Source organism: Podarcis raffonei, chromosome 9, assembly GCF_027172205.1.
Source record: "Podarcis raffonei isolate rPodRaf1 chromosome 9, rPodRaf1.pri, whole genome shotgun sequence".
Lineage (NCBI taxonomy): Eukaryota > Metazoa > Chordata > Lepidosauria > Squamata > Lacertidae > Podarcis > Podarcis raffonei.
Genome location: NC_070610.1, coordinates 26762026 through 26789331, shown reverse-complemented (window position 1 = coordinate 26789331; position 27306 = coordinate 26762026). Strand labels below are relative to the sequence as shown.

General features: G+C 44.5%; 1 protein-coding gene across 2 annotated transcripts in view; it reads left to right on the top strand.

Annotated features, from left to right (window-relative positions):
* The first annotated feature begins 1465 nt into the window (after positions 1 to 1465).
* Positions 1466 to 27306, top strand: part of KIT (KIT proto-oncogene, receptor tyrosine kinase) — a 74873-nt gene continuing 49032 nt past the window's right edge. For both annotated transcript variants that reach the window (XM_053402340.1, XM_053402341.1), the window contains exon 1: positions 1466 to 1715. In XM_053402340.1, coding sequence (XP_053258315.1) covers positions 1652 to 1715 — 64 coding nt within the window. In that variant the 5' untranslated portion in view covers positions 1466 to 1651. The remainder of the gene's footprint in view (positions 1716 to 27306) is intronic.

Here is a 27306-nt window from a genome sequence, read left to right as displayed (position 1 = left end):
GGCCCTCGGCGCTGGATCTCAGTGTCTTGGCTGAACGATGGGGGTGGAGACGCTCCTTCAGGTATACTGGACCGAGGCCGTTTAGGGCTTTAAAGGTCAGCACCAACACTTTTAATTGTGCTCGGAAACGTACTGGGAGCCAATGCAGATCTCTCAGGACCGGTGTTATGTGGTCCCAGCGGCTGCTCCCAGTCACCAGTCTAGCTGCCGTATTCTGGATTAATTGCAGTTTCCGGGTCACCTTCAAAGGTAGCCCCACATAGAGCGCATTGCAGTAGTTCAAGCGGGAGATAACTAGAGCATGCACTACTCTGGCAAGACAGTCCGCAGGCAGGTAGGGTCTCAGCCTGCGTACCGTAAGTTTCTGCTTCCATTTTAGCTTAATCACAGTTTAGTGTTACATCCTAACTTTCAAATTATGGTTAATCGTAACTACAGTTTGTTGAAAGGAGCTGTTTTCTTAAGCTATGGAAGGCCTCTACTTCTCTACCTGGAAGGACACACGTTCCCCACCCCTGCTTTTCTTGTTTGCTGCTTCTTTGGAAGTGATTGGAGCAATAGTAAGAACAAGAACAAGCCAAAGAGCATAAATTGGGTCTGAATCTAAGCAGAACTGGAATGTGGTGCAGTGGTGTGAGAAGAGTTAACCATGAGCCGGATCCACAACATTACTCACATTAATTTCCTAAGGTGGAACAAGCTAGACCTCACTTCGAAACTGTCACACATGCAAACACACAAACGTCTTCATATCATATCACATACAAACTCTGCATCCATTCCCTCATTTTGCCCTGATATGCCTATTTGGTGCATGTGTGAATTGGCTATTTGTCAGTAAAAATATTATAACAGCAATGGTTCATAATGCACATGATTTAGCCTGACTCAAGCCCTTTTAATGTCCACTGATTTCAGCCCTTCCATTGCAATCAATGCAACATAAACATGCTTAACTTGGGGCAAAGCAAGACCTTTTCCCCTCTGGAGTTGCACAACTTCATGTGTTCTGCACACCTGGGTGCTAAACAACAGAAGAGGGCTCAGGTTTGGCACAACATATCTCATAAAGAGCAGCTGACTCCATAACAGCAACTGTTATAAATGTTTTCTTTGTAGTTTTGAAGGGAAGTCATGGTGGCTTTCATTGTTGGAGAGCTACTTCTGCACTGTCTCTTCCCCTTTCCATAAAACAACTACAGTACTACCTTCTTAATTAACACCTCTCCCTTGGAGTGTCTGGGAGACTTGGAAGGGGAGAGAGTGGTTACTTATTTTTCCAACTGAAAAGGGAAATGATTCCTCTGTGTACGTTAGAACGCTTCCAGAAAAAAACCGGAGAGATACGGTAATTTGCTAGGTCTGATAGGCTCCCTTCAGCCCTCAACATTGCAAGTCCCCCCCTCCCTACCCCGCGCCAGCCCCTGGAGTTTGTCGCGGGAATATTGTCTGTCGGAGCCAGTGGGCTGCTGGAGAGAGAGAGAGACAGAGGCGTGGCCGCAGGAGGCAGTGCGAGTCGGGCTCCCCGCGCGGAGCTGGCTTTGCTCGCGTCTCTCTCTGTGTGTCTTTACGCGCGCAGGGGACCCTTCTTCCGAAAGGTCAGCCTGGAGAGCCTCTGCGCTTGGAGGATCGGACGCCGGTCAGCGGCACCATGGAAGGCTCCCCAGCTTTCTGGGCGGTCGCTTTGCTGGCTCTTCTTCTGGGCGAATCAACAGGTGGGAAGCGAGCGGGTCGGATCCCTTCTTAACGGCGGCGTTCCGGGAAACCACCGGCGGCACCTGGCGCGCTGAGGACGGTTGCGCACGGCAGCCGAACGAGGGGCGCGCGCGGAGAGGCACAAACGGTGTCCGGGTGGGAGGCGCGTCCTTAGGTTCGCGCCTCTCCCTCGAGATCCGTGCCGGGGATCTGGGGATCGAGGAGCACAGAATATGCGCACGCCTGAGGGTCAGGCGGAGAGTGGGGAAATTGGGGGCGTGGGGGGCAGAAGGGATTGTTTGGCAACCAGCTTGGGTGGCTTCACGAGTTTGGGCGAAACAGCTCGGCTTCTTTTTCCCCACAGGAAGGGCAGTTGGAGCTCGAGGTCAGCTTCACCCGCTTCCCATTGGGAAGGGATCTCGAACCCGGTTTATGTTATAGGCGGCCAGTGGGTCAGTGTTTGCAGTCATGCCAATCACGGGATGCGCCTTCCCTTAGGCTCCAGCGCTCGGATCCGCAGGCGCGTTAAGCGTCAGGAAAGGCGCTGCAGGTTTATTTTGCAAGCCGCGATACTTAAATGCGCAACTTTAAAGTTATGATATTTTGAGGGGTGGGGATGGTAACAAAACAAAACACAACGTTTCATTGATTGCGAAGGAGCTTTTCCAAATAGCGTGTTTTAGTAGGATTCAAATGACCGCCCCAGTGTATCGCATCAGTGAATCCTGTCCTAAAGTCTCTGGAGAAACAGGGGTATTCTGCGAGGGGCACTCCGGTCCTAGAGGGAAAATCAAGTTATGTGGCAAAATCAAGGGGACAACGCAGTCACATCCTGTGCACCTTAGAGCAGAAGCAAGACCATAGGACTTGGAATCATGCCAGTTTGTCCCATTGATTTCAGTGGGTCTACTCGGAGCATAACTACCCTTTATAGAAAAATGTTTGAAAATGCAGGGTGGTTTTTTTTTTTATTGCATAAAAAGCAAGTTGTAATTTCTACAAATATTTTGATATTGAGAAATAATTTTTGTCATGTTAGGTTAGTAGAGCGGACCTACCCACGAGTACTTGCAATAGTTTGTGTTGATTCCACGTACCACTTGGTTATGTAGCCATTGCTGAAGAATCTTGCTCATCCCAACTCCCAAGCCATGTCTCGGCAGGTCATACGTATCCACTATCACACACAAGATTTGTCTTGGCATTGCCACTGCTGTTTTTTTTTTAGTGTCAGACAACACGTGCTGAGAGCGGAACCTGCATATGGCATATAAAATGACCGGTTTCTTTGGGGAGCCAACATACTGAGTCTTAAAGTGGCAACTGCTGCCACGTTGTTTGCCGGATCATTCCTTTCCCCCATCCTCATAAGGTGATTTTGTCAGGTGATTCCCACCCTCTGCTGGCACCTGTCAGTGAGAGCCATTTGGTACATAGAAAGGACATAATATATAGTGAACATGCGTTTTTCAGCCTGCTACCGGTGGACGTACCTGTTGCTGGTAGGTGCATGTCAGAAGCCACTCAAAGAGCCTTAATTGTATTTGTACAGCAGTGAAACCTAAGCAGAAATGTGTTGTTAAACCTTGCCACTAATTCCTACCCGAAACTCAGTGCAGCTGAAATCTGTGAATGAAATCAACTTAGATGTCCGGATGGCTCTGGACATCCACAGAGCAAAGGTCCATGGATTGCCACATGCATGGTGTATTATTCTGTTATACAAACTGTGTGAAGTGCCTATCTCACATGTAAAGAAACAACCCTTCATTCACTTTGCAGACCTTCTATTGTGATCTTTTAGGAATGTTATTTACTGGAAATACGGAACATTGAAATGTGTTTTGGAGCAGGACATTAGTCAACAACAACAAAAAGGAGTGCTGAGAAGAGGGCGTTTCCGTATAGAGTAGTGACAGATAGAAAGCTTGTCTAGGATTAGTAAGGATCTGGGTTAGGAACACCATACAGAAGTCACAGTATTCCCTGGATATAATTGTAGAGGCATAATAGAGTGGTTGACCGTGCTGGTTGCACAGGAATAACTGCTTAAATGTTCTCAACTTGCTCTATGTTGGCTGCAGCTATGGACTTCCAACATGTTGGTTTTGTTGCTCTTAAAATACCTTTTTAACCCCACCTTTTAATACCATTTCACAAGGAGTCTGAGCTACATCCTGCACAGGTGCAATATTAGAATTTGCCACTAAGAGGAGACTCCAGCAACCATATACAGTTCTCACTCCTGAATGCCTGCAAAACTGCCTATGCGAACAACTTTTGAAACTTCTGTATTTTATTTTTTGTAAGCAAGTTGATGGGTTTTTCCGTATCGTGTCTGTCATGGGGGAGCGAGTGTTTTTGAGGCTAACTTATCTCCTAATCAGTACAGCGTGCCTTTGCGGTTGAAATGAACGTTGTAGAGCGTACAGCGGTGAAATAATGCACGAGATTGAGGGCTGTGTCCAGCACTTTTCTAGTGAAGGAGAAACCAAAGCTGTTTATATCTGTTCTTGGTTAATGTAAATGGGTTTGTTGGGTCTACATTTGCCTGTGCAACAGAGACGTTGATGGTTATGTGGCCTAACCCAGCACACCTAATTCAGGGTTTCCCCAATGGCTAATTAAGGAGCCCAGCCCAACTGGTTCCTTGGGTCCCAGTTGCAGTTCTGCGTTGACCTTGTCACAAATCCCTCTGCTCTGTTCTGTCAGTTTGTTGATATACTTGCATGGAGCCATCTAGGTAAAACATGGTTTGCATTGCAGTTTTAAAACCATTAACTTGGAGGTATAAGAACCAGCTTGCATGGCACCTTTGGTAACCTCAGATCCTTACGTGATTTGAAAACAGCTGCAGCTGCACCTGTTTCTTATTAGGTGTACCTGGTGACCAGCTGCAGCTTTTGGCAGCAAAAGACACCTGCCCAGTCTTTACCAAGCCACCTGTCTTTTGCCAGTGGACTCCCATAAACGTGCACTTGGCTATTTGATGTAGCGTTGACTGTGAGCACAAACAGCTGTTTATGAAGCAGAATCTTAATAGCTTGATCCCAAGAGCAACTGCACACAGCAGGAGTAACGCAAATTGCTGCACGAGCCCAGCATTGTATTTACATTATTGTTGTTGACCACCTTGAGCGCCATTGGTGAAACAGTGGGAGACAGCGTAAATAAATAAATGAGCACACACACCACAATTTGTGCCGCAGAAGTGTTGGCAATGCTACGCTGGCAAAAGCTGCCGCTGTCTTTCAGGAGCTTTGCGCTTGACTCAGTCTATGGCTTTTAACCATGATATCTTAACAGTGTGAAGAGGCTGTCTGCTTAGCCCCACATCCTAGATATCTGTACACGTATTGGCCATATCCACAGCTGGCATTTGATTGGCATCAATGTGAAAGGAGGCATGCCTGTAAGGAGATGTCTTTGTAAAGCTGTCCCCACCAGGAGGAGAACTCTAGGCCATCTGAGATCGTATCGTCATGTGCATGGACCCCCCATTCAAACTGGCACCAATCATGCATCTTGGTCTAGCAGCCACTTTCTCAGAAGAACCTCCATGTATTCTGTACACCTGAGTACAGGGCTGAGTACAACTGAAGAGGGCTCATGTTTTTGTGCAATACATCTTGTGAGTACCAGATTATGTGAACCGCCCAATGGCAATAAGCAAATAAATAGCCAGGAATTGGACCTAGTGGTTGGTGGTCGTGGAATCTAGAATGGGCTTATCTGTCTGATATCCTGAAGGTCTTTGGACACTGCACATTCAGCTATGTTTGTTAGTGATTGCAGTAAGAGGGCTGTGGAGTTTAGCTATTGTGGCTAATAGCCATTGATAAACTGCTTAGTGTCTGCTGTATTGTTGCAAAATGCTATAATTGAATTGCAATTGGCAGGTGGTATGGGGAGAACAGATTCTGATCTTTCAGAGGATGGTGTGGCAGCAACAGCTGCGTAATTAGAATCAAGACAAAGCCAGGGACACAAATTGGAGGAAGTTGAAACAATACTTTAGCCCTGTTGAAATCATTGGCTTAAATTCACACACTTTAGCATCTATGTGTCATTTATTTCTGTTGGACTTAGCACTATTCATTAAGGGTAGCCCTCCTGATGCATGACTTAGAAATGGTGACTTTTGTGGTCCACAAAATCTGATGGGGACCACTTTGGCTACTGTTGAACTTTAGGTGAACTTTAGGCTTTTATAATAGTCGGATTGAGCAAAACTACTTGGAAAACCTCTTAAAGATGCAGAGGTAGATGCTTTGTTTCAGGCTGATCTCAAGTTGTGCCATGTGAACATAGAAAAGTCTTAATATTAGATCAGGTTGCACACTAATACCTGAGGTTGTACGTGTCTGGTACTGGAATATGTGAGGTATGTTAGTGACATCTTTACTCTTCTGCCCTGGCAAAGGACATGTCTCAGAAGAAGGTGTGGTTTGTTGTGAGCAAAGTTGATGGAATCAGTCTGATAGAGTGATCCAGGGAGTTATGTTAACGTGCACAAAAAGAAAGACAGAATTGCTGGCATTCTTAACCCAGGAACAGGGAGCGATTGGTCCTGATTCCTTGCCTGAAACATTGCTTAGAATCACTGTTATCAGCTGGGTACTTCTTAAGAAGGCATCAGTACATCTCTGAGAAGCTGTAACCTTAAGCTTACAGCATTATGTTCTGCTTACCTGGAGCAAGGAGCAGCTATCCCTTGACAGGAATACAGGTGGCAAACTGCTGCACCTAATACAGCACATTCTGTCCCCGCAACCACATGGGCAGGCTGCATAGTGCAGCAACATATTGTGCAAGTCTTGGCCCCGTTTACATGTTTACAGACCAGTTCTATATATTTCTTGGTTGGAGGAGTGGGTTGCAGTCTCCATACACAACACATGTAGCTGTGTGTGTTCATGTGTGAAAGAGAAATCACACAAATTGGATTTCTGTGCACATAGCCTTCCATTTGGAATATCCACTTCAAACTGTGTGTGGGTATTCACTGCTGTGGAGAGGAAGGGTATGTATCTGTGGCTGTGCCATTCACATCTGCAGATTGCTGCACAGTCTTCCCAAAATGTGAGCCAGGCCTATGGCAGTACTGTGTGTGTCTCTCTGTGTAAGAGGGTCACTAGACAGCAGGTTTTTAAGTTGACATGAGCTAGAAGCTGATCTACTTAAATCCGTCATCTCAGCAGTGCTGTCCCATTAACACAGAGAAACGGTGAGCTGGAGTTCTCCTTCCACGTTCTGCCCCCTGGGACCTACCAGCCAGCCCACTAAGGGGTGAATCAGAGCTGCCTCTCTGTCATGGTGGTGACGACAAGAAGGAGGAGGATAAAAAGCAGAAGCAGGCAAATGGAGCTAAACCGGGCAGACCACCCCCTAAACAAATACAAACCCTGCTGTAAGCTTGCTCTTTCCACCAATTGACCTCCATATTAATAGTGAAAGCCACATCCATTTTTAATGCATTTCTGAACATTCTGCCTCAAAACATGGTCTCCATTATCGACATCAATGGTTTAATTATTGCAAAGATTAAATACTAGGCCAGAGATAAGGCAACTGAGCTTTTCTTGGTTCCCCGCCCCCACGTGTGATGGGTGCCTCATGACTTCTGTCGGATCCCTATAGGATGTCTTTTTTTCTTCAGGAAAAACCTGGGAAAACAGGGTTGGCCTTACAGCTTCTTTGGAAGGTCAACACACCTCTTTAAGCGTTGGTGTGCAAAGGACAAGAGGTTGCTGGAGTGATTATTTCTGCCTCCTGTTTCTTTGTTTAACTATATTCGGGCATTGGGTGTTCTCTGGAGCCTCACAGAAGAGAACGTTTGTTTGTTTTTGCTCTGAGTGACACATTGGATTAATTTATTAATATGGAGGAGAAGCATGAAGATACAGAAGGAGACACACTGCCCTAATGGATCTCTACCTAGGCAAACATAGCACAGACATTTACATTAGGTTTAGTTTCTTTGTTTACTGTTCTGCTTCACGCTTTTCAATAGAGGGGAACTGGCACAATACCTAACTTTAACCTTCCTATGAAACTGAGCTATTAACACCTTCAACTCTTCAAATTTTTCACATTTTGCATCTTTGTGGCCTTGGCTGGGTGGGCTGCCAAACTTTCCATACAGTTCCCCGCCCCCCATTTTACACCTTAACTTAACAGCTTCCTTTCTCCCTCAAACCATGGAAATTTAGGACTTGTTGAATCCCCAGTTGGTCATGAATTTCATGGGCTGACCTTGATCAAGTCGCAGTCTCTCTGTTTAACATCCTGGCAGGGTGGCTGTGCTGATGAGGTTGAGAAAAACCCATGCATGCCACCTCTGTGAACCTTTTGAATGTAGCTGCCACCTTACTGTTTTGATTTTATCTGACCTGCTGCATGAGACGTGGTTGAGAATGGCAGATGAGGATTCACAACTAGAGACTTCTGTAGCACCTTAAAGAATGATTTTATTACAGCATAAGCTTTCATAGGCTATGACCCACTTCATCAGATGCATGCTGCATTTTGGAAAGTTGTCCAGTAATATGCAAGCATATTATAGAAATATTATAGAAATATATATTATATATTATAGAAATATATTATAGAAATATAGACTTTCTCAAGCTTGGCTATATAGAATCCTCTTGTCTCCATAATCTCATGTCTTGGGAACCACTTTATGGATTATGGTCTACTTAACATGGGTCTACCTTTGAAGACAGTTCAGAAACATTAACAGGTACAAAAGCTTTGTGGAATGCTGCAACATGGTCCTAAAACAGGCATAGGCAAACTCGGCCCTCCAGATGTTTTGAGACTACAATTCCCATTATCCCTGACCACGGGTCCTGTTAGCTAGGGATGATGGGAGTTGTAGTCCCAAAACATCCGGAGGGCCAAGTTTGCCTATGCCTGTCCTAAAAGATCAGCACCTGCTTGTTTCTGGGCCAATTCACATGGATAGTTTTTCACTTTAAAGCCTTATATGGCCTAGTAATTCTTCCTATCACCTTTTCCTGTATATTTGTCCACATGCAGTGTTAGAAACTGGGATAGAAAAGCTAGGAGCCAAATGGCTTCTGGGACCTGAGTTGTGGGTGCCAAAACAGAATGGCTAGTTGTCACTGGTGTGGGTGTCAGCAACCCTTTTTATTTATTATTTTGATAAGCATGAATTAATACACAATTCACATAAGTAACACATTATTAATACCACATTTTTGGCAGAAATTGTTAATAAATCTTTAATTTGGCGTTTACTGTAAAAATTATGTTACCATACTTCAGTTTTCAACACACTCTACTCTTTATTGTTAAACTCCTTCACATATTGTCTATTCTTAACATATACTTTGAGGCTTCAAAGCACATACATTTCAGTAATCCTTGAGTGTCAGCCAGTCACACAAAAAATGACACCCAGACTTTGGGAGGTGCTCGCAAATGGAGAATCCTTAGGTGCGAAATGCACCTGGCACTCTGCTAATTTCGAACCCTGCCCACATGCACTGTACAAGGATTGTACAAGGAGCTTCTCTTGTAAGCACCTCCATCATCTTAACTATGTGTACAGGATTGCAAGCCTTACCACCACAGCTGTGAATGTCCCTGCCTAGAGAGGTTTGCTTGGAACCCTCCCTGTTGACTTTTAGATGGCAAGTGACACTTTGAAAAAAGAATTCAGAGAGATTTTAATCAAATTTTTAATATTTTTGCTTGTCTTGGTGGCGTTCGTACGGAGCCCCCAGTCGTCTCACGGACTATTGACCCGTACACCACTAATCCACTGCAGTTTATTTTTTCCCTGCCCAATGTCATGCTGAGCTTTGAGGATCTCCCAGATTTGATGACCTAGAATTATAGAATTTTACAGTTGCAAGAGTTTTTGGAAGTCATCCAGCCCAACTTCCTGCTCAGGGCAGGAATCTTGCAGTTACAACATCCCTGACGGATAACCGTCCAACTTCTACTTCCAAGGAAGGAGAGCTTGCCCCCTTCCTGAGGCAGTCTGTTTTCTGGTAGTTCACGAAACATTATGGGGGGAAAGAAAACACTGGTTCAGAGGATGAAATAATCCACACAGTGCAAAGAATGACAAAATAACAGTGCAACATAAGACACCTTTATTCTCTCTTACCAACTCTTCTCACTGTATGATCATGGAAGGTGTTCTGAATTACAGTCCTTTGTTGAATAGCATAGTGTAAACAGAAATATTGCACTATTTGGAACTGGCAGCATGGCAGGTGTTTTGGGTGGGGTGGAGATATTTGCATCATCGTGCTCTTCCTCCCTTACCTGTCCAATAGTGGAAAAATATTTCAAAATATCTAGAAACCAATGTCAGAGTTTTGATATGTCAGGAAAAAGCGAAGTAAGTATTTCAAGTTTGTAGGTACCAGCATCATATTTCTTGGCGTCCAGACAGCTACCTGTCTGGGATTTTTCCAGTACTGTCACCGCCTTCCTCCTCCCCTCATCGTTTTTGTCCACAAATATTGACTTGGCTCACTAATTCTCCCCTATTTTTTGGCTGGGTTCACTACTGCCAGCCCTAAGAGCCCTGGCATGCCTGGGTGAGAGGCAGAGATTGTAGAAGGCAAGATAAGACTTCTGTTGTTCCTTGAGTGCTCCAAAATTCATTGAAAATGAGAGCCATGGGGAGGTGTGCTGCTGTGCAACCTTCTTACAAGAGGGCCAGCGGTTTATCTGATGAGCTGGTGGCTTGGTTTGTGGCTGCCTGCCTTCGTCCACAATGAAATCATGTATCCACGTGTGCCTGTTCCACCTGGTGTGAGTGTCTTACGTTTCTTCCAGGTGGATTTGCATATAGTCAAACCTGCATGTGCAGGTTTTTGAAGGTTCTCCCTGTCCTGTTGTGCAGTAGGAGGATTCTCACAGGATCTGAAACTTGCGCGCGAGAGAGAAACCATGCAGGTGGGTCTCCTCCATGCCATTGAGGCTGGAAGGCAGGGAGGCCAACACTAGGTGGAGTCAGAGGCAATGTAGCTGTGGGAACTATATGAATCATTGTATATGCTAGATTGGCTGCATTGCATACTTTAGACGCAACGTGTCACATACTTGCCTAAAAAGCTTGGCCACCACTGTTTTACTACATTGTGAGACCTTTAGCAACGATGGATATATAAAATACACCAGTCTCATACTCATCTGCTCAGAAGTGACCTCCATTGAATTGTCTTAGGCTGCAACCCTCAACACAGGTGCTTGGGAGTACGTCCTTCTGAACTGAATGTGGCTTTCCTAGTAGATCTGCATAGGATTGTACTGTTATCCTCATCTTAAGCCCTCGTGATAGGGAAGGAAGCCATCTGCATATCCCCTCTTATTCCCCCCACAGAAACCAAGATTTTAGTATGTATAACTGAATTGAATATATACTCTCCCCCTGTTTGTGCTAGATTCCTTTCTCTATTACTTTCCCTATGCCAGATGTGATTTTGTAAACCCTTTGGGGACAGCGACCTATCTTTTGGATGTGACCATTGTCAATTATATAGCCTTACCCAGTGGTTTTCAACCAGCATGCCGTGGCACCCTGGGGTGCCTTGAATGATAGTCAGGGGTGCCACAGGCAATACTGGCCTCTGTCCCTCTTGCCTTCCCTCCCTTCCTCTGATGCCCTCTTGTGCCTCTGCCTCTCAAAGGCTTGCACAGCTGTTTGTTGCCGCAGACCTGGTTTTAAGCTCCCAGGTGAATGATGCCTCTGGGACTGGCCAGGGGGTGCTTTGCAGGCCCTTGTGGGCCTGTGTGAGGAGGCACCTCTCTTTGGGGCAGGAATGGGGCAGCTCAGAGGCCAGAGGTGGTGGCAGCGGTCCCAAGCAGAGAGGATAGGAGTCGTGAGGGGATACTCCACAAGGAAGGGTATTTGAAAAAGGACAAGAAGCTGCCAGATATTTGGGCAAGGGGTGATATAACTGGACTCCTGAGCCCCACAGGGGTGCCGCAGAAAGAACGGAGTTGGTCAAGGGAGCCGTGGACTCAGAACGGTTGAAAACCTCTGGCCCTGTCAATTAATTGGAAAAATAAAATTATATGCACATAAAATAGCTGTGTTTAGAGTGCCTTAGTGGTATACTTTGAATTTGAAGCTGTTCAAAATATTTTGAAATAAACCTGGGATTTGATGAGACAGAAATAATCTGAGGAAATATGAGGAAATAGACAAAGTTGGAGGGAAGAAGGGCTAAAAGGTCATCAGGATTTACACATGAGACATAAAGCTGAGGCTGTAATGCTAGGCATAAGCTCCATTAAATCCAATGGGATTTACTTCTGAGTAGACATGTCTAGGATTGTGCTGTTAGGCTCCAATATCATGCCCACCTAAGTCCCACTGAAATCAGCATTAACTTAATTCCCAGTAAACTTATATAGGATTGTGTCATTAATTTATGAGATGCATTTTATAAGCAGAGGCATTAATAAGTCAAGGTGAAACCTCTTTAGGTTTCTTTTCTTGTCCTCCTGTCATTTTCACTCCTCTAGAGAAGTGCCATCTCACGCAGTGTTTCCCTTTACATTTGAGCGCCGTTTTACAGATGTTGTTTGTCTTTTTAGTGTAGTACAAACATCTTCCAGGATTTTGACTCATTTCCTCAAGTCTCTCTCAGCTATTCTAAAAGGACAAGAGGAAATTAGCTCTAATATCCTGAAAGCGATTGATTTTTTTTTTACTCTGTGTAGTACTTAGTTTAGTGAAATCTCAGTTTGTTTCCAACTTTCCCCTCCACCTATATTTCCCCCCCCCCCCATCCAACAGAGGGACATCCTACATTTATTCTGTTTCCCTGTTATTCCTACTGGACAAAAACCCCATTCAGAGTGTAAACCTCAGGTTCATTCTCATTCTCTATTATCCTGGCCTTCCTATTCTGAAAACTGAACTATCTAAACAACTGGAGTTCTCCTGTTTGAAGTATCTAAACAAAAGTCCCATTGTTTTGGCTTGTATTGCCCTTTAATGTGTTGGGGTCAAGCCACATCAAACTGTTTACTTGCCACTCACTTCCTTCAAGTAACTGGCAATGCCAGCCACCATGGGCTGTTGTGAATTTGTTGAACCCTTTCGCTCCTCACCCTCCTCACCTTCATCCTTCACCTGGTTAAGGTTGTTTATCTTTATAGGAATCTACCTTCGACAGTCCAAACCTTGGTCCATATAGCTCAATATTGTTTAAACCACCCTTCCCCAACCTGGTGCCCTCCCAAGTTGTTTTAGACTATACCGTATTTTTCGCCCTATAGGACGCATTTTCCCCCTCCAAAAATGAAGGGGAAGTCTGGGTGCGTCCTATGGGGCGAATGCAGGCTTTCGCTGAAGCTTGGAGAGCGAGAGGGGTCGGTGCGCACCGACCCCTCTCACTCTCCAGGCTTCAGGAAGACATCCGCAGCCTAGGCAGCCCTGTGGGAGGTCCCGCAAGGATGTCTAGGCTGCGGATAGCAGCCTGCTTCCCGGAGCGTTGGGCGCTCTGCTTTCAGGGCGCCCGGCACTTCGGGAACACATCCGCAGCGTGGGGAGCCCTGCAGGAGTTCCCCGCAGGGCTCCCCACGCTGCGGATAGCAGCCTGCTGCCCGGCGGGCAGGACACCCTGAAGCAGAGCGCCCCTCGCGCTGGGCAGACATCAGCTAGCCCCACAAGCTCAGGGGACAGCAGGGAGGCGCAGCGCCGCCATCCCGCTGTTCCTCGACCTGGTTTGGTTTCTCCGACCTGCTTTTTTTGGGGGAAATAAAGGGAAAAAAATTTCCTTTATTCCCCCCCCCCCCAAAAAAACTAGGTGCGTCCTATGGGACGGAGCGTCCTATGGGACGAAAAATACGGTAATTCCCATCATCCTAGGCGCTTGGGTCTGATGCAAGTTATAGTCCAGAACATGGAACTAGATCCACAAATGAAACTAATAATGACAACAGCTGTAGGGCACCAGGTTGTTGTTGTTTTAAATCATTTTTATTGATTTTTCCAAATTTTTACCAAATCGGCCACATTAAAACAAATTTAATACAAACTTTCCAAAAATTGGTTTCCGACACTCCGTTCTTGATGCGTCTGTTCTTGTTGCTGCATTATTTCCCTACTTATTTCTAATTAACATTTCGTTCCTTACAGTTAACCTTATAATAGCTTTTTGTTGTTTTACTATTCTTAACCACCAGCTATCCACTTGCTAATTCCTGCATGTACAATATTTTGATATTTACAATATCTGCAAGTGAGGTAAATCAAGTAGGGCACCAAGTTTAGGTTGGGAAGACTAGTCTATTAACGGTTGGCAGAAGTCACACCTGGAGTTACCAGAGATAGGGATGGAACTTGGAACTGTGGCACGCAAAGTATGCACTTTGACAGTGGGCTACATCTCTTCCCCGCTCTCCCACTGGATAGTTGGGATGCGAAGGTGGACCTCTATATGCAGGTGGGCTTCAAATTCCATCATTCCTGTCTATTGGCTGTCATAGCTGAGGCTGTTGGCAGTTGGGAGTCCTATAACATCTGGAGGGGTGTAGTAGAAAAGGCACTTTGAGGATTTTATCACCACTCCCATCTTGTCATTCAAGTTCCAAGACTGCCAGTATCCAAGACTTCCAGTATCCAAGATGCCACACATCAGACTTCAATCTCCTGAAATCAACAAGAACTAAATAGGACTGGCTTTTGAGTAGGCATGTATAGTTGTTGGCACCCGTCCTGTCTTCACCTCCAGAGGTGAAGTCAAACTGCTGGAGAAAGACAGCACCTGCAGAGACCTGTAACTCATAACTGTTGCCTCCAGAGTTGTTTTTGATGCATTAGTACCAGGGCGCAAGCTTGGCCATTGTGTATGGAGGTCCTGGGCTGCCTAGATGACAAGACCTCACCCCGCCCCCCTCGGCTTGCTGATGTGGTCCAAAGGAAAGGAAAGCAATATATTTGGCGCTAGCTGGGCTGCAGGAGTTGCCAAAAGAAGGCATACCAGGTACCATCCAACCATCTTAGGGACTCCACTCTATATTTGTGTAGGGCTTACTCCCTAGTCTTTTCATCTCCCAAAGATGTCCCACAAGGTATGTATAGAATTGGCCTTTTAATTATATCCCCCATCCTTTTGCATCTTGCAGTAAAATTACATCTCTTTGTTTTGTGCACTGTTTCAAATGTGTTGTATGGTTAATAATAATATAATAATAATTTTGAATTTATATCCCGTCTGTCAGAAGGGAGTGTGGATGCTTGCGAAGATAACAGATCCCTGACACCACCCATCTGGCTGGGCTTCCCCAACCACTTTGGGCGGCTTACAACATACATAACACAACAAAACATCAAACATTTTTTTAAAAAGACACCCTACACAAGCAATAAATCTATAAAAACCAATAACAACAATAGTAATAATGAACAGTTTACAGTTAGACCCAAATTAAAGTCACCGCCAACCCAAACTAAACATTTAACCAACACCAACCCGACAAAAATGAAAGAGGGGAACCAAAATTAGAACCGTTTAAGACATTTTAGCCAGTTGCCCCAACCCAAGAGTTGTTCCAGCAGTGTCCCAGTGGCCTCCCAGGAACCTTTTAGCTGTTCAGGGTGAATGTGGGCCCTGCCCTCTAGGCCAGGTGGAAACGAGCCTTGCAGCAGGGAGCAGATTTCTCTTCCAGCAGTCAGGCGGCATCCGTGGTTGGGGTTTTATGATTGTTTTATTGGTTTTAACATTCTGTGGGCTGCCCCTAGAGAATGCAGATGGATAGGCAGTATAAAAGTATAACTAATGACTAAGAATAATAAATATGAGCCAATATTGTAACTTCTGTATAAAAACAATGTAGTACGTTTCCAAGCACAATTCAAAGTGTTGGTGCTGACCTTTAAAGCCCTAAATGGCCTCAGTCCAGTATACCTGAAGGAGCATCTCCACCCCCATCGTTCTGCCCGGACACTGAGGTCCAGCGCCGAGGGCCTTCTGGCGGTTCCCTCACTGCGAGAAGCCAAGTTACAGGGAACCAGGCAGAGGGCGTTCTCGGTAGTGGCGCCCGCCCAGTGGAACACCCTCGCACCAGATGCCAAAGAGAAGAACAACTACCAGACTTTTAGAAGACATCTGAAGGCAGCACTCTTTAGGGAAGCTTTTAATGTTTAACAGACTACAGTGATACCTCGGGTTACATACGCTTCAGGTTACACACTCCGCTAAACCAGAAATAGTGCTTCAGGTTAAGAGCTTTGCTTCAGGATAAGAACAGAAATCGGGCTCCGGCGGTGCGACAGCAGCAGGAGGCCCCATTAGCTAAAGTGGTGCTTCAGGTTAAGAACAGTTTCAGGTTAAGAACGGACCTCCGGAACGAATTAAGTACTTAACCAGAGGTACCACTGTATTGTATTTTAATACATTATAATTCTGGCAACTCTGCTCATTTTGCTGACAGCACTATTGTTGTGGTCTCTCTGCAAAGATATGTACGCTTATGTTTCCCTAATAGGAAGGAGGCTAACAATGGCACTTTGAAGTACACTGTCCAATCTGTGTAAGTGTACCCTGAAAACACATGAGTCAACTAACTACGTATGTGAGAATGACCCCCCCCCACTAGTTTTTCATGGTGTGCAAAGAATACTCATGCAAGTCAGTCACATTACGTGCATAAAAATAATGTAGGACGGAATCGTACAGGTTAACAATGCAGGAGAAGGACATATGTAAACATCATCTTCGGCACCCTGATTGCAATCAGTGGGCCTACTTCAGAGTAGATGTGTTTAAGATAGGAATGCCAGTCTTGGGGATGATTATGGCTTACATTTGGGGGGGGGTTCACAAAGGCAGGTTGTACAGTAGACCCGAAAGAATACTCCCGTCTCCCGGCTTATGGTGAATCTTTGTAAACGAACCAATTATACAAAAATAGAAAAGAAAAAGATTCAAACTTCCTTTTTCTTCATATGCAGGTACAAAGAACACGTCGATCTATCATTCATGGTAGTTTTACTAAAATGATTTTAATAACGTAAAGTGATTATGAACAGTACTGATTATGTTCCGTTGGTAACATAATCAGTTGCACATTTCAAGCTCTGCATTTTACTTAATTAATCAGTGTTACTACTAAGCATCCGGGACCTGCAGAGTGGTGGTTGGACAAGTGTTTACGTCTTTTTTCCTGTTTTCTTCTATCTGAACAATTCTTAGAGCTACCCAACACTGGGAAAATCCCATTAGGCAAATCTCATAGTCACACCTGCAGCTGAGTTTGGGAGACTGGAACTGTGAATAATATATTCTTTTTTTAAAAAAAAAAATCTGACTTGATCGGAGAATGGCAAGCTCCCTGTGACTGTCGCTGAAGACTTTAGCTTTCTAGAGTCTAACAGCTCCAAATCTCCTTCATTTTGTGGTTGGCAGCACCAGTGGGATGTTTGATTTTGGAAGCCTGACAAATGAGTTAACGCTCTTTGAAAGGAGAGATAACAAAGGTATTCGGATGTGTTGTGCCTTTTCTTTCCTGTGAGTAGTAGACTTCGCTTGGCAGCGTTCGACTTACCGAGAACGGATGTCCCTCGTGGCATCAAGTGAGCTATTACAAACAAAGACTGGCTGGGAATAAAGAGGAACCAAAACTCATCGGTTCCGATATCTAATGAAGGCTAGAGTGTTTTTCCCTTCTCTTTTTTTAAAAAAAGGAAATAAAAAATTCGTATGAACGACAGCAGAAGCTGAATCATGTTGCTTTGATTTCCTGTACCGTAGAAAGATGACTTCAGAGGAATTTGTTTGGAATAAGGAAGCTGGAATTGGGAAATTTCCTAGGGCAGGGAATGTTGAAAGAATGCCGGCAAGCGCACACACCTTTTGGTTGCTTCCTCCCCATCCTAGCAGAGAGAATCTTTGACACACATAATTCACTTTTCCATGGTTCTGGGTAAAAGTCAAATCTAGTACAGTGGTACCTCAGGTAAAATACTTAATTCGTTCTGGAGGTCCGTACTTAACCTGAAACTGTTTTTAACCTGAAGCATCACTTTAGCTAATGGGGCCTCCCGCTGCTGCCATGCCGCCGGAGCACGATTTCTGCTCTCATCCTGAAGCAAAGTTCTTAACCTGAAGCACTATTTCTGGGTTAGCAGAGACTGTAACCTGAAGTGTATGTAACCTGAGGTACCACTGTAGAATTTAAATGGACCCTCTTCCAAAGGGATGGGGAGAGTCAGGCACGGGGGGGGGGGCACAAATGTGGCCCCCACAGGCCTCAGACCACTCCCACTCTTTTCCTGCTCCCCAACTCACAAGCCCTAATAATTATTGTTCCTTGAGAATGTGTTCTTGAACTCTTGATAATGCCTCTTCATTGGCTGGATACACAATAAGAGAGGAGGGTATGTCAGTGTTCGTCAAAGGTAGTTTCCTGTGCAAAGGTAACATTGGTATTATAGTTGCTTTGCCCGTTTCTGCCACTCGCCCCATCTTCAAAATCTCACCTGCCTACCAGCCACCGACGTCAAGTGTCGTTATGAGCCAATATTTTAAAATGTGTTACGCAATTAGTAGAAATTATAAAAAGCGTGTTCGTGAGAAATGAGGAGATCCATGATATTCATATGGAGTTGATGCCAGACACTGGGATTTGATTTTTGTTTTTTAAAACTAAAGGATAATTAAAGAAGGCATTCATTTCCAAATGGTGATTCAGAATCCGTGCATTTAATCACAGCAGTTTAGATGGTGGCTTGTCAGGCTACACAGGTGGTGTGTAGTTAACAAAACAAGCAGAGGGATTTTTTAGAAAAGTACAGTTAGAACTGGATATGGAAGAACTGATTGGTTCAAAACTGGGAAAGGAGTACGACAAGGCTGTATATTGCCTCCCTGCTTATTTAACTTACCGTATTTGTCGCTCTATAGGGCGCTCCAGACCATAGGGTGCACCTAGTTTTTTGGGGAGGAAATAAAGAAAAAAAATCCCCCCCCACAGCCCCAAAGAGCAAAGAAGCCATCCCACTGGCTGTCTTGGCTTCCTCTTTAGCCACGCAGCCGGGAGAGGCTGCGCGCGGCTTTGGCAGAAGCCAAGACAGCAAGCGGGATGGATCCCACTCGCTGTCTTGGCTTCCTTTTTAGCCGCGGGGCTGGGGCGGGGGAAGCCCGAGCTTCCCCCGACCCCAGCCCCCAGAACGGGTCTGGGAGCGGGGACGAGGTTGCGTGCAACCTCGCCTTCGCTCCCGGAGCTTGCTGCTATCCGCAAGCCTTCGGAGCCTGGCAGGAACTCCCGCCGGGCTCCGAAGGCTTGCGGATAGCTACCCAGCGCGCAGCGCTGCGCTCCCTGGGATTCGGTCTGCTGCCTGCTATCCGCAAGCCTTGGGAAGTCCAGCTCTGAGGGCCTTCTGGCGGTTCCCTCACTGTGAGAAGTGAGGTTGCAGGGAACCAGGCAGAGGGCCTTCTCGGTGGTGGCGCCCGCCCTGTGGAATGCCCTCCCGTCAGATGTCAAGGAAATCAACAACTATCTGACTTTTAGAAGACATCTGAAGGCATTTTTAATGTGTTTATAATATTCTGTTGGAAGCTGCCCAGAGGGGCTGGGGAAACCCAGCCAGATGGGTGGCGTATGTATGTATGTATGTATGTATGTATGTATGTATGTATAGGTAAATAAAATAAATTAGCTTTTGGGCATGAAAAAATAAACCCAACAATGCTACTGCAGATTGTACTGTTCACTTTAGGCTCCAGGTTGACTGACATTTCCAACAATGTTCTTGAGAGGCTCCAAGGAGTTCCTCTTAGCCCTAGCTGAGATCACAGCATTAATGTGGGTGCTTTCGAACAGAAGATAAGGAAGGCAATTTAGGGGTTTCCATAAAAAGTGCGGGCTTAGAAAATTCCTTTTACATTCACTGCCTGGTCAAGAAGCTTAATTGCTATCAGTGCTCCAGCTGGCTACGTCATCACTATAGAGACAGTCATGTTCCAGGTTTACTTTAGTTTATGCATGGAAAACAAGCCCCACAATGTATTTATTGTTTAAACTACTGAGTGTGGTGAGATTGCAGATGTTGTGGTGAGATTGGGAGTGAGCCATGAACTGCCTTGTTCATTTCCCAAAATAATGACTTGTCAGTTTCCCAGACTAAAAGAGTGTAGCCTTTGACGACGTGACAGGAGAAAATCCCCACAAAGATATCCTCAATGGTTGGCTCAAACAGCGTTTGAATCCTTTACGTTTTCCTCAGTTGCACTTCGCAGACAAAGGCTGGATTCTGATCTCTGCTATTTCAGTGAAATTTTAGAGCAATCGAAACAAACATGGCGCTTACATATTGTGCAACTGGCATGTGGATTGGTGTTCATCCCACTCCTTCGTTGATTATGTAAGAGAAAAATGTGTACAGACAGGTTATTCTTTGCATCCACAAATAACCGGAAATGTAAACATCCTGAATATGGAATTTTATTTTAAAAGACAATATTGAAACAAGTTTAAAATTATTTACAACGGAAAACTATTCAGATATGAAATCCTATTTGAAGGGAATCAGGCATATGGGCCAAAGCAAACATTTTACTGTGTGTTCAAGGATGTTATCAATCAGACTTTCACAACTTGTAACCAGCTAAGCCAGTTGCAACCTACCAAACATGTATGACTGTTTTTGTTCTGTGTTGTTTTGCTGTTTCAGATAGGCAGCAAGAACAGGAGGTCTGTCAAGTCACTGGTGATCTGATGGCATAATGGGGGCCAGATTGCTTTGGGAAACAAGCTGTATGGACTTGCTATAAGTAGTAAGAGTTTTCTATAAATTGAACATAAAGTTATTAGTAAGTCCTGTCATCACAGCTACTGCTATGTCTGGAAATTGGGGTTGGCAAACTGAGCAATCTCTTACTCCTGCAAAAAATAAAGAAGATCGTAAAGTAATTAGAGGTCGTGTCCAACATTACTCCGACTGTGACTATTACATAGTTGGAAACCCATTTTGGTAAGCCATTCTGTACTGCAGATGGAAGGGTTCTTGGACTCGGATGCCCACACAGACTCTAAAATGGCTGCCTACTTCTGGACTTCCTAAATGTCTATGCAGGTATTAAAGACGTAGGAGGCCCTTTTGAGGCCAGCCACTGTCAACTAGAGTTGAGATATAATATTAACTTTCTTTCACCCTCAGTTTAGTTGTGTAGATTATTTTAATCTGCATGTTTTATTCATTGTTGCATTTTTCTCAAAATGAGATATATTGCAGAGGGGAAAACCCAGAGATAACAAAATAGCAACAGTAGAATAATTATGTAGTTATTGCTATTTTTTTTCCTTTTTGTAAAGGCTTTATCTAGGAGACTATCGGAATATCTTTAATGAAACTTCAATATCTTGATTAAATTGCTGCCAGCCCTTGAAATAATTAGCATTCATATTACCAAGAAAGCTGCACTTCAGTTGAATTTGGTGTTTTCTAAACGGCTGGTGATTCAAATGCTGTTATGGGGGAGGAAAGCTTTGGGGCTCTCCAGATTTCCTTTCCTTTTATTGATGCTACTTTCTTAAAGAAATCTAGAAAACATCATCTCACACCCTTGTGGCACATTACAATAAACACTTCTTTCAAATAAAAAAAGTAAAGAGATAATGCGCTTTTAGAAAGTGCCTCCAAAGATAAGTTGAGGGATGGAGTGGGAAAGCAGAACCATTAAGCAAATTGTCCTGTAAAGGTTGCAGTGAATGAAAAAGTAAGAACTCAACACATTTGAATGATGAATTTTCCATTAGTGTAAGTTTTGGTCTGTTTTAATTGTTGCAACTTAATTATTTTATATTTTGCATATGTAAATGTACAATGGTTGGGAAGGAAATTAAGAGGGGGAACAATTAGCTGATTAGCAGTTTTATGAATCTGGAACAAAACTGAGTATATTCCAGAAAGTAGCATCAATTTTGTAGGTTTATACGAAATAAAAAATTTCCACATGTTCTCAGTAGGCGACATTTTGATTGAGCAAAATGCATGGGGTGTCGTGCTGCAAAAACCCACCACAATGCTCAGATAGAGATTGTCAGCAAGGCAAAAATGGGGCCTCTGAGAAACAAGAGAGATGCAAGTTTGGGAGAACCTGAGGTTTGCAGAAGTAGTTTTTTTTGGTGGATGGGGACAAATGGGGAAATCCTCCCTCCCCCCTCTGTCTGGGGTGGAAAAAGCAAAAGAGAGTTTAGCATATTCATTCAGGTCAAACTGGAGAGGGTAAAAACAGGTGTATAGGTGTGGATGTGGGTACTTTGGTCTCCTTGAGCTTTTTAAAGTATCCTGCCTGGAAGGAACCCAGAACAGGAACATTCCTGCCACTGCAACCTTTTGTTGCAGATCTAGCATGGATTGTCTAGTCAATAAATTTGTCACTGAAATCAATCTAACTCACATTTTGATGCAAAGCTTCATCTTTCCTTCCAATTCATGAGCTCTAGCCAAATATAGATCTACTTTTGCGTTTCATTTCACATCCTGTTACCTGTTATTGCTTACGTATATCCGTTTTTGACACGAATACCCTCAAGGCGACTTTCAAACTAATCATAATAAAAATAGTAAATTCAGTATCAACACTAAACATCAGTAAAAACCGCAAAATAAAACCAGCGGGCGAAGCAGCTAAAAGCAGTTTAAAACCAATACTATTAAAAGTGCAAGCAAACCTTCCGCACGCCACATTTAATTGAGTTGTGTCCAGTACAAGTTGTTGTCTATAATTAGCATAAAGTTGAGCACATTAAATTTTCTCACTTCACTATAAGCTCCTCTCAGTAGGGGCAGATAGAAGAATCCTCAGCCAAATATAGCGGCCGCAATGTTCAAGTTTTGTCATGGGTGTGGGAAGGCTTGTTGAACCAATTTGGCATCCATTTTTGTTATTCTATCCCTTGGCTAAATAACTGCCAATTCTTCTTCCTTTTCTATTCCTCCAGGTTTGCTACAGGTTGGTTCACCCCCCTCCGAATATGCAGTACGTGAGGACTGAAAAATTTATTTGAGTGCTTTGTGTGCCTTTTGTGTCCACATTTTATTTATATTTATTTATATATATATATATATATATATATATATATATATATATATATATATATATATACATACACACACACACACACACACACACACACACACACACACTGAATTAAAATCGCTAACACGACTGTGAAAGTCTTCTCTGTCTACAGCTGAGGACTTTCTGGTGCAAGTGAAAAATGATCCTGGCTTGGCTCCAACAAGCCATCACAGCTCTCACACCACAGACACCAGCACACAACCTCATCTGCAATTTGGTGCAGTCGGTTCTCCCATTCACCTGCCTCCTGTCCTTTTTATTCTGGGTGCTTTGTGTAGCAACATGGCCATACTCGCCCTCTTTCGGCCTGCCCCTTCGACCTCCTTGCTTTGGTGGCTGCATTAAAACTCCCTCATGGACCACATCTCATCCACCATGCCCTGGGAGAATGTTTTTTTCATCATAGGAACACTAGAAACTGGCATAGGTCCATCTAACTCCATATAGCCTGTCACTGACTGGCAAAAGCGGCTGTCCATGGCTTTAGGCAGGGAACCCTTTCCAGACTTTCTTGGTGATGCCATGAATTGAACGTGGGACGTTCTGCGTGCAAATTTGATGCTCTTCCACTGAGTTACAGCTCTTCCAACAACCGTCGTAAGGGATGTTTCCTGCAAGGAACCATCACCTTTATTTTATTTTACTTAATTTGTTTTTAAAAAAGCTTGTACTTTCTGAGGTAAACCTCGATTCTCCCAGCTATCCTCCCTTTGCATTTTGGCTTGTTGCTTTTCAGAGTTTTTAAAGATAAAAGGATTAATGTTAAAAGAGAGAAGGAGATTATCATTATCACATTATCTCCACAGATGGTGCAAACAACCCATTTGGTAAACAACAGAGTCCTTGTTAATCCTGTCTCTCTATCTTCCCCCAGTTTTAAGACTTTCCAAAGAAACCACTATTGATCTGAAAACCTTTGGGATATTTAGCTCAGGAACTGTAACTGAAGGATGCTTGACCTGTTTTTATTAAGCCTTGCTAGGCTATGGTGTCAGTTGTGTTTAATTGTGGCAACAAAGTGCTTTGTTCTGCAGGGAGACCTTGCGGAGGTACATATCTGCCACTGTAAACAACAAGTAGGTATTGTGGTCTTTGTTGTTTTCCCCCTGGTGTTGCGAATCCAAGCAGGAACAACAGGGACCTGAACTTTCTGTAGCCCCTCGTTGACTCGAATGAGAAATGCAGGTGATAATCACCTCTGATAACATTGTTCTTGGTTAGCCATGTGCAAAATGCACCACAGGTGTCAGTTGTGGAGCAGAGGATGACAGCGTCAAGTCACGGGGAGCTCAAAAGCTTGACTGAAAGACATCCGTGTAGCTGAGCAGCTTCCATGCTATTTTATATTGTTGGAGTGAGCAGTGAAGTGAAGTACTTTTGTGGTATCCCAAAGGTAAAGGGACCCCTGACCATTAGGTCCAGTCGCAAATGACTCTGGGGTTGCGATGCTCATCTCGCTTTATTGGCTGAGGGAGCAGGCGTTCAGCTTCCGGGTCATGTGGCCAGCATGACTAAGCCGCTTCTGGCGAACCAGAGTAGCGCACGGAAACGCCGTTTACTTTCCCGCCGGAGCGGTACCTATTGATCTGCTTGCACTTTGGTGTGCTTTCAAACTGCTAGATTGTCAGGAGCAGGGACCAAGCAACGGGAGCTCACCCCATTGCGGGGATTCGAACCGCCAACCATCTGAACGGCAAGTCCTAGGCTCTGTGGTTTAACCCACAGCCTACCCCTCCCCAATTTGGAAGAAGCAGGCTGGGTCTTGCTGGGTCTCCCCATTGTAGGGCAGGGATATGATTTGCCTTCCCACACGAAGGAGGCTAGCAGCCTTTGAGGAACTGTTGTGTTCCCTTTGCTTGTGAGGTAGTGGTGAGCCTGACAGAGCTGCTTGGCATGAAGGTGGGATACAGCCCTGAATTTTGAGCTACCCAGCTTTAGGGCTTCATGATTGATGGAGGACTAATAGGAGACCTACCAAAAGGACTGGCTTTGCATTGCTTGCCTGTTTTGTATAGTCTTAAAAGAACTCAGGCAAAATCAAAAAGTGTCACCGGATTAGACAGTTTTGGGGAAGCCCTGACCCACAAGCCCAGTCTGGCCCAGCACGACTCCTAATTTAGCCCACAAGACCCCAAAGTTTTGGCCACCTGCCCTGCACCTGATGCCATATATGATGCCAGGCGTGTGGCAGATAAAGTTGTGGCTGCAAAGACACAATCAGGAGTATTTAAGTGTGCAAACAGGGCTTGCATTGGGTGCCTTTTAAATTTGACACTCAACACAAGCTCTGTTGAAAGTGAGGGTTGATCTGCAAACTCCACTTCTTTTTTACCTGCCCTGACCACCTGTCAAAGTGGCCCACAGGAGTGGGGGGAGCTGAGCATCCACTCCCCACCCCTGCTCTACAGAAAGAAATCTCAATGTTGATTAAAAAGGTAATTTTGTTCCTGATATCCAGCTGCTGTTTTTCAATAGTGAAGTGCTATTTAATATAGTAAATGCTCCTATCGCAGTTCTGAGGTATTGCAGCAGTCAAAGCTGCAATCCCACAGCAACAGCTGGTACCACCAATGGTTCTTCAGGATAGTTAACTCCTTGTTGTCTAAGGATGCACATTCCCGTGGGCAAGGAGCTGATGTCACCAGTATCAGTTGGGGAAGTAAATGGCTCTTGAGATCATGGAACAATGTGATGAGGCCATCAGCAAACTAGTATGGTGAGTGCCCTGATGACAATTACTTTTCTCATACAATCACATTGTGTTCTCTTCCTTTTTGGCATTGGAGGTCCATAAGTGGAAGATTCCTCTATGTGGTCTGTATGGCTACAGGCATTTACTGTATATGCACTCAAGTTCTGCTGGTTTCCGTACAGTTTTTAAGCCCCATGTGGGATTGCGGCCCTATTACTCCTCTGCACAGCACTGCACTGCACTCAGAGTTCATGTCTCCGCTCCTCCACATGCAGCTGTTGGGTGACCTTGGGCCAGTCACACTTCTTTGAAGTCTCTCAGCCCCACTCACCTCACAGAGTGTTTGTTGTGGGGGAGGAAGGAAGAGGAGATTGTTAGCCGCTTTGAGAATCCTTCGGGTAGTGATAAAGCGGGATATCAAATCCAAACTCTTCTTCTATATTGCCATGGTTTAATAATTACACTGCATTTTCATTCAAAGATACCATTCCTCTGCCAAGGTTGCATATTGCCTATATCATAACAGATGTGCAATATGTTTATCGGTGATCCTGTGCCGCATTTTCTAGTCTTCATCATATTGTGGGGTGTGCTTGTTTTGCTTGAGTCATCTGGAGGACTTTTCACCTCTACCGCCATCTTTCTCTATTGGGCCAGTACTTTGTTTTGCATTTTGGGGGCTGTTGGACCAGGAGCATTGTGTGTTATGGGTCCTGCTGGGCTGGGGGTTAGAAATGTTTGGGTCTTTCTATGTCCAAGGCCAAGCTTATATTTGAGCTAGGGCTGGACTGCTTTCACCCTGTTTTGAACTTTGGCTCCCAAACTGGGCATAATCACCCCACCTCTAAAACAAGGTGGCCGATGAAGAGGGAAAGCAAAGCAATTCATCTGGGGCATGTTTATTAAAGCGAAGCGACTTTTTACTTCTGCTTCCAACCCCAGGTTGAATGGCCACCCATTGAATGTACAGCGGTTTGCCTGTAACATCCAAAGCAGGAGAGCTGACAGACACTTGTCAGGTCACTTGCATGTCTTTGTTCAGCTTGGTGGGTCAGACATTGTGTTCCAATGAACGCAAGTGTGATTTGTGCCATTTTGAAGGTCCGTAGCTCTGTGGTACAGCATCTGTCTTTCGACATTAGTGAGCTAGATGGACCACTGGTCTGACTCAGTATAAGGAGGCTTCCTGTGTTCCCATGATGTGCAGTGTGTGTTTCTTTTAATACCATAAAGTGGTTTTTGTTGCTGTTTCTTCTTGGGAATCATAAATGGGCACATGATGAACTGCAAATGCTGCTCTCAGTCCTGTGACTTTGTATTCATTCTTGTCGGGGGACGTATGCTGGGTACCTTGTTAGAGGTGTATGGTGGCTTAAAAGAGAAGATTCATTGTAAGCCAAACAGAAGCCTTTGATTGTATGACTTGGAAATTACATGGCTGCACAGAGTGAAAGAAAGCTATTGTTCCCTATGGATGCCAAAGCAGCAAATAAAAGGAATGCATGCATGGAGATAAAAGCAAATATGCATATTTTTTTGGAGGGGAGGATTCAAAATGTTTTAGTATGTGCATGTGCTTCTGTTAAACTTTCTCCAAAGAATAAGAGTTTAAAATGAATATAGAAATTATAAGAGTGATACAGACTTTCCCATCTTTCGTGTCACATACGGTACACCGTATTTTTCACTCTATAAGACGCACCAGACCACAAGACGCACCTAGTTTTTGGAGGAGGAAAACAATAAAAAAAATATTCTGAATCTCAGAAGCCAGAACAGCAAGAGGGATCGCTGCGCAGTGAAAGCAGCAATCCCTCTTGCTGTTCTGGC